Below are 9,611 nucleotides of genomic sequence, written 5' to 3'. Positions count from 1 at the left end.
GAGTTTTATATCTGTTTTTTAATTTGTTGTGGAAAGTAAAGATCCAGGAGGATTCTCCATCAAATTAGTCGGGCTACGATCTTGCTGCAGCGCTGCACCATTGTGTACTGATGTTGGTAGAACTGCACTAGTGGAAGCGCAGGTACTTTTCTGCGCAGCACGACGTACGATTAAACTCTGCAGGCATAATTCTGCGCAACCCCGATCCCTCTAACTGAGCAGATATTACATCTGCGCAGCTTTGGAAAGAAATGCCAACGGGGTAATTCAAAGAAAAACATAACCGTACGCTTTTGTATTTCAACTCTGAGTAGCCATCTGAAATTTTGACGGATATTCTAACATCTGTGCATCAACTGCAATTCAGAAAAATGCTTTAAATTTTAATTTATTCCAAAAATACCACCCCTCCGCGGCCTAGTAAGCCGCTTATCGCCGATCCCCGGTCTCAATTTGAAGGAATCGCCGGATCCCAGTACTGCCAAACGGAGGACGGTGCTTCTGTTTTCCGAGGCAGTCCCCTGTCAGGCACATTTTGAAAAAAAAGTGGGTCTTTCTGTGTTTTCCACTTGAATTGTTACAGAAGGGAGTAAGTTCGATTACAGCGGGTAATTTTAAGAGCCGAGAGCGAGAGGAGGGCCGCAGGGGGATCCGACCCATGCAGGCTGGGACATCCATGATCGCATCGCCATCGGGGACGGTTAAGCGACGGCAGAACGAACGACAGCTCGCGCAAAGAAATGACAAAATCCGTTTTAACGCGCCAGTAGTCCGTGTCCAAAATTGCGCGTTTTGACAAGATGCCTTTGTGTGGTCGCAGCTCCTGATTTGAGCGCGTAGCCCACCGCGTCCGTTCGGGACACCAGCGGCAGTAGAGGACGCGGCGGCGCCGCCATTTCTCTGCGCTTTCCGGCGTCGACTTTCGGATAAAAGTCAAGTCAAGTACTTTGACTCTCTGTCCACTCTTCTTCGCGCGTCCCCCGCTCCTCCTCCAGTAGCCGCCATGTCCCTGGTCGCCTACGGCAGCAGCGACGACAGCGACACCGAGGACACGTCCAGTGCCGTGGGACTCGCAGCCGGGAAGCCGGCGGGGCTCTTCGCCAGTCTCCCTGCTCCCCGGAGCAGCGGCGGTCTGGAGCCGGGGGTCGCAGGAGTCGCAGCGGTCGGACCGCGGCCCGACCCGCCAGACACGGAGCCCGCGGCCACATCGGAGCCGCAGAGCATCGAGGACTCGGACCCGGCGCCGAGGGGCCCCTCGAACCGAGAGGCGACCCCTGGGCTCCTGGTAAACCTGACAAAACCCAGGAAGCGCACGGAGCCCGTGAAGATCGCTGTGCCCGAGATCCAGAGAGGGGACGTGAGTTGATGTCTGTCATTATGAGTTCACTCTTTCACCCACTCACGTTGTCACTCACTATTTTGATCCATCCACTCATTTGCACTTTCCCTCACTTTCACCATCCATGTCACTCAGGCTGACATGGTGCCTCACAACTACTGGCCTGTGGTTTCAGATCCATCTCAGTGGTGGTTCAGGGTATACTCTACCTCCCATCCTATGTTGGGGGACAGGCTGTGAACTGTGCTCGCACTCTGTATTGGACAAGTGGTTATTAGTAAAAGAATAATGGAAGAGGTCATGCATTCACTCACTTGCTGATTCACTCAATCATTGCAGCAGGATGATTCCAGACTGGAAGGTCACATCCTTTATCTTATTTCAGTTACCTGGAGAAATGTACATATCCATAGTTATTTAACCCTACTTATATATATGTGTATCCAACTATGGTTATATTATTAGGGAGGTGCTTATATTTTAAAATCCTTGTAATTGTAAAATACACTCATTTTATTTGTACCATGGTTTATGTCAATGGGTTTTTTTCAAAGTGTGGCTTTCTTTCAATAGTCAGATTCAGATGAGGACGAACCAGTGAGGAAAAAAGCGCTGCAACAGGTAAGGCTTCGCATCTGCTTAATTTAGTGGGGCACCAGGTGTTATAATGGTCATAGCTGTTGCTTTGTGATTGACAGACCTGGGTTCAAATCCCACCTCCTGCTCCAGTACCATACATGAATATACTTGACATTAAATTGATACATTAAAGTTTACACAGCTGTCTAAATGGGTAAATAATTAAGAAGGTTAATGTAAAAATGTGATACTAGTCATTTTGGGGAAACGTGTCAACTAAACAAATGGCATTAATACAAAAAGTGCTATACTAGTGATAATGTTAGGAAGTTTTCTTTAGTTGATTCATTTTGTTGGATGTTTCTCTAGACCTCAGCTCATCCAGCTGGTGCACTTTGACATATGTTTTTGCCAGAGGCTTACACTGTTCTGTCTATGCCTATCTCTCAGGGCTCAGCCGGAGGCCTCTCGTCTCTCCTGCCTCAGCCCCGGAACCTGGTTGTGAAGGAGACCCAGCGGCCCTTGCTGCCACACACACTCACCAAGCGCCCACAGGAGTCCCGGGCCCTGAGCTCCCCGGCAGGCACCAGCCCAACCGCAGCTGTCAGCGCTTCTCCCTCTGCCATCAAGGCGGCTGCCAAGTCTGCCGCGCTGCAGCTGGCACGGCAGATTGCTCAGGAGGAAGATGGCAGTGATGAGGAAGTCACCCCAGAAAACTACTTCTCCCTTCCTGATAGCTCCCAGCCTCCCTCAGCCATCCCTGTCCCTGATCCCGAGTCCTCTGCTGTATCAGTACTGCCCCCACCCCCTGGCACAGAGGCTCCCTTTCAGTCAGATGCCCCCCTAGATTTTGGTTCTGTCTCACAGGTCTATACCAGACCAAGTGAGGCCTGGGAGGACCAGCAGCAGAACCCCTACTATCCCCAGTATCAGGAGTCCAGTGGGCAGACTGCTGCAGGAGAACCGTTCCCTCAGGTAGGATCAGTACTACACATTCTGAAAGGGTTATTTTTTTCTACCTAAAAGTATTCTGCTTTCCTCTCTCCCCTAAAATGTTTTTCAACGTTACTTCTAGGATTATTATAGTGGGGGTTATTTTCAGGAACCAGATCCTGGGCCCACTGAGGTGGAAGGACCAGGACAATCATCCCTGTTTGATGATGAAGCGGTAAAGAGGCCTCTTGTGTTCCTCCTGTACTGGACAATATTGTCTCTCTTTAATTTGTATGGAAATACTGTATTTTTGGGAACAGGTGACATTTTATGATCATCTAATCAAAGCAAATGATTCAGAGCCCTTTATTAAATGGAATGAAAAGTGAAAGTTTTGACAGCTGTTGACTCCGAAGCCCATACATAATGTTTTGTGCTCATTAAATTTCAGATTTCCGTAGTGGTTTGTGTTGATTATGTAAACATGAATATAATTTTTTTTTTTCTAAAAATTGCATCTTATAGCTGCAGTTCAATTTTGAATTTCCTGCAGTTCCGGAGGCTGCAGGGGAAGCGGAACCGGGGCAAAGAGGAAGTGAAGTTCCTGGATATCAAAGGGGATGACCAGCTGAGCGGTAGCCAGCAGTGGCTGACTAAAAACATGAGTGAGGAGAAAGAACAGCGCAAATCATTCAGCAAGGTTGGGCCAGCTGCCGTTGTATTGTAGGCTGAAAGGCTCTGACTTACGAACAGAATTTTGCCAGTTTACGTCCTGTAAAGAATGCAGTTGCTCCTTTTGAGCATGCAGATTAATGTAAAGCTCTACAGTAAATCCATTTGTTTCAACAATATCCATACTGTGGAGATCCCTTCAGCAGGTTGAGTATTCCCACCTGGCATGGAAATCTTTACTAGAGATTGTGGTAGTGCATTAGTTATGACAATTACATTTTCTGCATTGGTCTGTATGTGACTGACAGTTTTTTTTACTTTAAGAAAAAAGGAGAGCAACCTACCGGCCAACAGCGGCGTAAGCATCAGATCACATATCTCATCCACCAGGTAAGTGTATCAAGGCATTACATGTGAAAAAAGGGTGCTTTTTTCAAGCTGACGCTAAGCACATCTTCCCCCTTCCCTAGGCAAAGGAGCGGGAGCTGGAGCTCAAGAACACCTGGGCTGAGAACAAACTGACGCGCCGGCAAACGCAAGCCAAGTATGGTTTTTAGTGGCTGCTGTGGGAGTGGATGTGGAGGGCTCCTGTAGGAGCAGCCCTTAGGAAAGCACTCCCTAGAGCTAAACCGGGTACCTCTGCTAAAGAAAGGTCCCACTTTGGAATATAACAGGTGCTCAGCATTGCCCCTCAAATCAGTCAATAGAGGGTTAGACTTCTGAAGTGTTTGCTCCTTGAAACTGCTTGTTTTCCTTTTTTTTTTTTTTTTTGTACTCTGACCCTGTTTTTGGGGTGGTATCTGTGGGGGAGGGGTGTAAATCATGATATTAAGAGTCAGGCTTGGGTTGAACTGCCCAGAATTGTGTACAGTTGTCATGACATTGTATAAATGGATTTTCCTTTGAGGTTTAGTAAATGTAAGTTGGTACAGGGCTGAGATTCAGCTGGGAGTTTTACTGAATGCAGAATGAGTGGTTCAAAGTATAAACATTTCACATAATTCCAAAGGTTTGGGTACATCACTTGTCATCCCATCCCTCTGGTGGTCATGGAATGGAAGCATCTTAATTGGTACCATTACTCACAGTAATTTTAGTATTTGAGGTACTTTACTACATCTCTTCAGGGTAAGAACCCAACAAGCATATAACACCCTTCACAACACGTTGTCTCAGAACACTTAATTACACTTGAGATAAATCCAGCAATCCTAACATTCAAATCGGGGGGGCAGCCAGAAGAATCCAATTAAGGTGTCAAGTGCCATTGCATCAATGTAGACTCCCTCAATGGAGTACCGCCACAGTATTCCCTGTTTTAGGCTGAAGAAACTAATGCTACACACAAAAAAAAAAAAAAAAACCCCTCCCTGCTGCTGCCCATTGCTCTTGGAAAAGCCAGCACTACAGTTTAAAGACATTTTTAGTCAGGTGATATTCCACATACACGGGCTAGTACACATGACAAGTTGGTAGTCCAAACTAAATTGACACTTTTCTGCAAAGCAGCTTCCAATGAACATTATGTAGTAATATCAGCCCACATCTTATTCACTCAAGGTGACTTAATGTGAGATACACTACTTAAGAGTCACATCCCTTCCCCAATCCCCCTGCATAGCATGTTAGAACTATGGAGGAAACCAGATCATCCCATGGAACCCCACACAGACAGGGGGAGAACATGTAAACTCCCTACAGACTGAGCAAGGATCAAACCCACATCCTTTCGCACCACACAGGTGGAGTGAGCAACAGTACTTCTCACTGTGCCACCATGCTGCTAGAAAGTATGGCACCTACATATTGAGGGGGATTAAACTTGATACCTATGATTACAGCTTGATCCCACTTTCTCCAATTAAGGTTTTCACTAGCTTGAAGTATAACAGACTCAGACATCAAATTCTCCACATTTTTGCACAGGGTTTATTGATGAATGTCAATTCTTAGAACAGTCTTCAAAAAACTCATTACATGCAACAGTCAGTGTTGCCACCAGTATAACAAATTCCTTGAAATCCACTTCACCATCATGGTCCTTATCCAGGTCATTCATGATCTTTTCCACTAGCAAGGGATCTTTAGAACCCTAAGAGACAAAAAGCCAACCAAAGGTTCAGCAACCCCACATATCACTGAAACTTCTTGATGGCCAAATAAAGTTGTAAGAGGTTGCTGAGCTCAATTACCTGAAAGGGTAACAACCTACAAATTAAATTTTTCTCAATTGACTAGATCTGAACTCACTGCAAGGAAGTCTCCAAGCTCATTTTGTAACAAACTCTTCAGCTCCACGTTGCTCAGCTTGTACTTGTCTCCCTCCTGGCAGGAGTAGTTGTGGAACACCCTGATGAGACTCTCCATTGCACTTTCCAGTTGGGAAGCCATTTTAAACCAGTGTTTCAGAGTGTCTTGGCAGAATTCTAAAACAGACAGTGGTCATTTTTAGCTGTGGCTAACATCCTAACCCTAAAAGTTGAGATTCCCAGTAGATCACTTAACAGGATTTTATAGGCACTACTTAGTGTTAGTCACCTGCATTTATAGAGTTTGGTTGAATAATTGATTGGGTTTAATCATAGATCAGTTTATTTTTTCCTTTACAGGGAAAGTTTCCTAAACAAAAATTACTTCACATAATTACTTACCCAACTTTGCCTCAGTGTTGAAAGTGAACTTATTTAACCAAAATATTACTCTACTAACGTATAAGTTTATAATCCAAGCTCCCCACAGATTCACAAACCTAAAATTAAAAAATTAGGTTCTGTAAAAGTAAAGCTCCAAAGGCCACCAAATATTTGAATCCCTTGAATTTCCACAGTTATTTTTGTTTGAAGTCAATGAGATTCAATTCATAGAGCCAGAATTACCTCCAAATGATCACGTAAACCAGCAGCAGCTTAAGCTGTGAGTCAATAGAAATAGCTCTTCACGAGCTACTGATATTGAGCCCTCCAAAGCAGTTTAAGTGTATTTCACCCTCAACACTACAAATATAAAAGTAACAGGAAGTAGATCAATCAAAAGCTGTTCCCACTCTTAATTTGTGGGCCCTTACCTGTCTATTGGTGGCAATGGAGAGACACTGTGACTTCAGCTGCCTTGTTAAGAAGCTGTGTCACCAACTGAAACACTGTAGAATGTTACTCGTCAGCCACACACAGGTGTCCTTGATGCTTGTCATTAATTGGATTTAATTACCTTCAGAAACAGCACCCTAAAACCAAAATGTTTATAGCCAGTATCAGGAGTTTCCTACTTGTCACTGGAGTAAAGCAAAGAGTAGCTTGAAAGATCAAAAAGTTGAAATTCATCAGAAAGATTACAGCACCTGCATGCATCAGCTTAGTTTTACTCATGTGACAGTAACTTTCCAAAGCAACGGACAATGTGTTTTCTCTAGAAACATTGTGACAAATCCAGTTTACTGCTAAAAGCATGTCGATATTGGCAAGTAAGAACCACACCTCTGAGTGATAATAGGGCTAGACCCAGACTTATGTGGGTTATTTAAAAAAAAAAAAAAAAAAAAAAAAAAAAAAAAACTAGCCCCGAGAATTCAGGTTTTCCCCACATGTGAAGATATAGGTAGGCCAGGCCCCCTTGTAGTTAGAGTGCTATCACGCACAGTGAAAGGCTTAAGATTGAATCCCTGCTATAGTAACCTTGAAGAAGGTACTTACCCTTAAGTGATAAAAACATAAACTAGCAGTTCTATCTGCTTGATAATGAACTTGCAATTGTATAAATGGCAGGTATCAGATCTTGCATATCCTAAATGAGTTCCAATAAGCCATGCTCAGGCTTTGATGGAAAGATAGAGATCGCACACACCATTGGTAGGATAATCAAACTTACAACTATTAAACTGAAGGAGTCTGGGTGCCTTAAGGCAGGTAAATAACCAAACAGGACAGTTTGTTTTAAGACAAACATGTTTAATGCCTTTTACATGAAAATCTTGTATACACAGATCAAGAACCCATGGTGCTCCTTCATGGAGCAAGGTCAGTGCTTCCTTCTAGTAGCTTCATATCTAAAGCCAGGAGTTGTGGGGGCTATAAGGATCACTTCTTGACTGGAAACCAGAGCCTTTGTTTTGGAAGAGTCCTCCTTTACTGCTGAAGTATCCCTTCCTGAAAGGAGCAGGAAGGCAGTGAGACACTGAAATGGACATGTTTCCAAGGAGTCTGAACTAAAAACTCACCCTTCCGAGAACACCTCGGCTCACAGCTAGCACTAGCAGAAGGATGGCATACAGCTGTACTGCAGTGGATGAACACCTGGTAGAAAGCCATAAATAGATTAGCTACAGTAATTTCAGGAGACCATTAGCAGCAACTGGTCAAGGTTGTATACCTTCTGCTCCAGATGGTGCAGAGAGGCAGGATCCACAAATGTGAACATCTTGAAGATGAACCTCTTGTAGTGAGTTGGAAAGGAGAGCCCAGAGGAACTATCCACTGGAACCAAGGTAGTCAGGTACTTGTCACCCTGGTAGGGGCACCTACAAGGTACCATAATTTGTGTAGGTAAGGAACAATATTAGCACATTAATACTAAGCACTGTTATACTGATTGCTAGTTACCCATTAACTAGCAGGTTCCATTGAGGTACGCCAAGCGGATCGGGGGTTGATGTCGCCCAACAGTTCTCCAGAAGCAGGACAATATTGGGGTCAGTCCTGTCCAGGATGCGCACCTCAACATATACAGGCTGCCGCAGCACCTTGGTAACTGGATAGTCACTATCCTGATAGTAGGAGGAGTAGGCAGAGACCTCTGGAGAGGGGAAGGGGGAGTTAACCACAACTTCTCTATAGCCATCATAGGAGTTAGAGAGCCTGTTGTACCTTTATTGCAGCCTTTCGTATTGCACTGGCCATTTGCCAGTCTCAGCTCTACTCTCAGTGGCCCAGCAGCAGCTACAGGAGGTGGTGGGGCAATGGTGTACACGTCAGCCATCAGGGCTGGAACATCATAAGCCAAGTATCGGCACTGGAAGTACAGCCTGGAAGACACATGAACACACAGTGAAAGTGTACTGCTGAGGAATGTTGAGGGCATGCCATACTTACTCAAAGATACTGTCTCGTGTGATAGAACCCAAGGATCCAATCCCAACTTCATATGAAGAAGTTATCATGTTCTCATACATGAGATAGTCCCCTTCCACCTGGAAAAAAGGGGAAGTACAGTAGCTTGCTACAAGCAACAGGACTTGTATGTAGGTTGTTCCATAGAGTAGGTCTTACCTTTGAGATGGTACCACAGGCCATCACTGGGAAGTTGTAGATGGCAAAGTTATCAGTGGTGGCTACTGGACTGCAAGGTGCTTCTTTCCCTTCCAAGAGGGAAATGGAAGCTAGGTCTAGCTGTGGCACAGTAGATTCCTTGGCCACCACAACCACAAACTGACCATCCATAGTGCACTGCACAGTCACTGGTTGTAAGAGAAGGAGGTCAGTAACTACAGTAGTCAGCAGTTTAAAGATTTTCAAAAAAAAAAAAACCTGAAGACTCACCAGCATTCCCATAATAACACTGCTGCCCATCAAAGCAACAGTTAATAGCTTCACAGCTGGAAGGGCCAATGTCTAGGGTACCACAGGGAATCTTCTCATTAACTTGGCACTTGTTCAATGTTGCTACAGGATCCCTGAGGACTATTTTCTGTCCCAAGATCATTGAAAAACCAAGAAGCAAGACAACCAGGCACTCCCTAGGGTGCTGAATGCACTGTGCCAGCCCCATAATGAACACAGAGACAATGAAACCCACACACAATGAAACAACACCCCCATTAGGCCTTTATATACCAGCGGATGGACTCGTTTACTTCTAATTGCAATTAATTCAATTAGTGAGCAGTTCAGTTAGTATTCTAATGCCTGTCTGGGTTTGGAGTGAAAGGAATGTTGCTAGACTGTGGGAGGAAACTAGAGTGCCATGAAGAATCCCTACATGTGGAGATCAATCATCCAAACTCCACACAGATGTTGCCAAAACAGCACATGCAATAAGCTGCCTGAATAGACAGCTGGTGGTGTAGTGATTAGAGCAAACTGCTGTTGGACCCAAA

General features: G+C 44.8%; 3 protein-coding genes across 4 annotated transcripts; 1 reads left to right on the top strand and 2 right to left on the bottom strand.

Annotated features, from left to right (window-relative positions):
• The first annotated feature begins 125 nt into the window (after window positions 1-125).
• Window positions 126-4,469, top strand: prcc (proline rich mitotic checkpoint control factor). Of its 2 annotated transcripts, none has more exons than XM_029248518.1 (7): window positions 126-1,357; window positions 1,913-1,960; window positions 2,369-2,893; window positions 3,021-3,086; window positions 3,405-3,551; window positions 3,848-3,913; window positions 3,994-4,469. In XM_029248518.1, exons 1-7 carry the CDS (start codon window positions 1,004-1,006, stop codon window positions 4,078-4,080), a joined length of 1,293 nt encoding a protein of 430 aa, XP_029104351.1. In that variant the 5' UTR covers window positions 126-1,003; the 3' UTR covers window positions 4,081-4,469. The 2 variants fall into 2 exon arrangements, with proteins under 2 accessions (XP_029104351.1, XP_029104350.1); XM_029248517.1 differs by having other exon boundaries at window positions 128-1,357; window positions 2,994-3,086; window positions 3,994-4,468.
• Window positions 4,278-5,939, bottom strand: LOC108930405 (protein S100-A1-like). The gene is made up of 2 exons (XM_018745620.2): window positions 5,774-5,939; window positions 4,278-5,615 (listed from the first exon to the last, which is right to left on the bottom strand). Exons 1-2 carry the CDS (start codon window positions 5,912-5,914, stop codon window positions 5,466-5,468), a joined length of 291 nt encoding a protein of 96 aa, XP_018601136.1. The 5' UTR covers window positions 5,915-5,939; the 3' UTR covers window positions 4,278-5,465.
• A 1,525-nt stretch (window positions 5,940-7,464) lies between these two features.
• LOC108930402 (zona pellucida sperm-binding protein 4-like) lies at window positions 7,465-9,301 on the bottom strand. Its single transcript, XM_018745618.2, has 8 exons — window positions 9,055-9,301; window positions 8,785-8,972; window positions 8,608-8,705; window positions 8,383-8,540; window positions 8,119-8,311; window positions 7,889-8,036; window positions 7,737-7,812; window positions 7,465-7,665 (listed from the first exon to the last, which is right to left on the bottom strand). The coding sequence occupies exons 1-8, from the start codon at window positions 9,281-9,283 to the stop codon at window positions 7,538-7,540; spliced, it is 1,218 nt and encodes a 405-aa protein (XP_018601134.2). The 5' UTR covers window positions 9,284-9,301; the 3' UTR covers window positions 7,465-7,537.
• Between the last annotated feature and the right edge of the window lie 310 nt (window positions 9,302-9,611).

This window comes from Scleropages formosus, chromosome 23, assembly GCF_900964775.1.
Source record: "Scleropages formosus chromosome 23, fSclFor1.1, whole genome shotgun sequence".
NCBI classification, from domain to species: Eukaryota; Metazoa; Chordata; class Actinopteri; order Osteoglossiformes; family Osteoglossidae; genus Scleropages; species Scleropages formosus.
The sequence above is the reverse complement of the archived record's forward strand: the minus strand, read 5'-3'. Positions and strand labels throughout refer to the sequence as shown.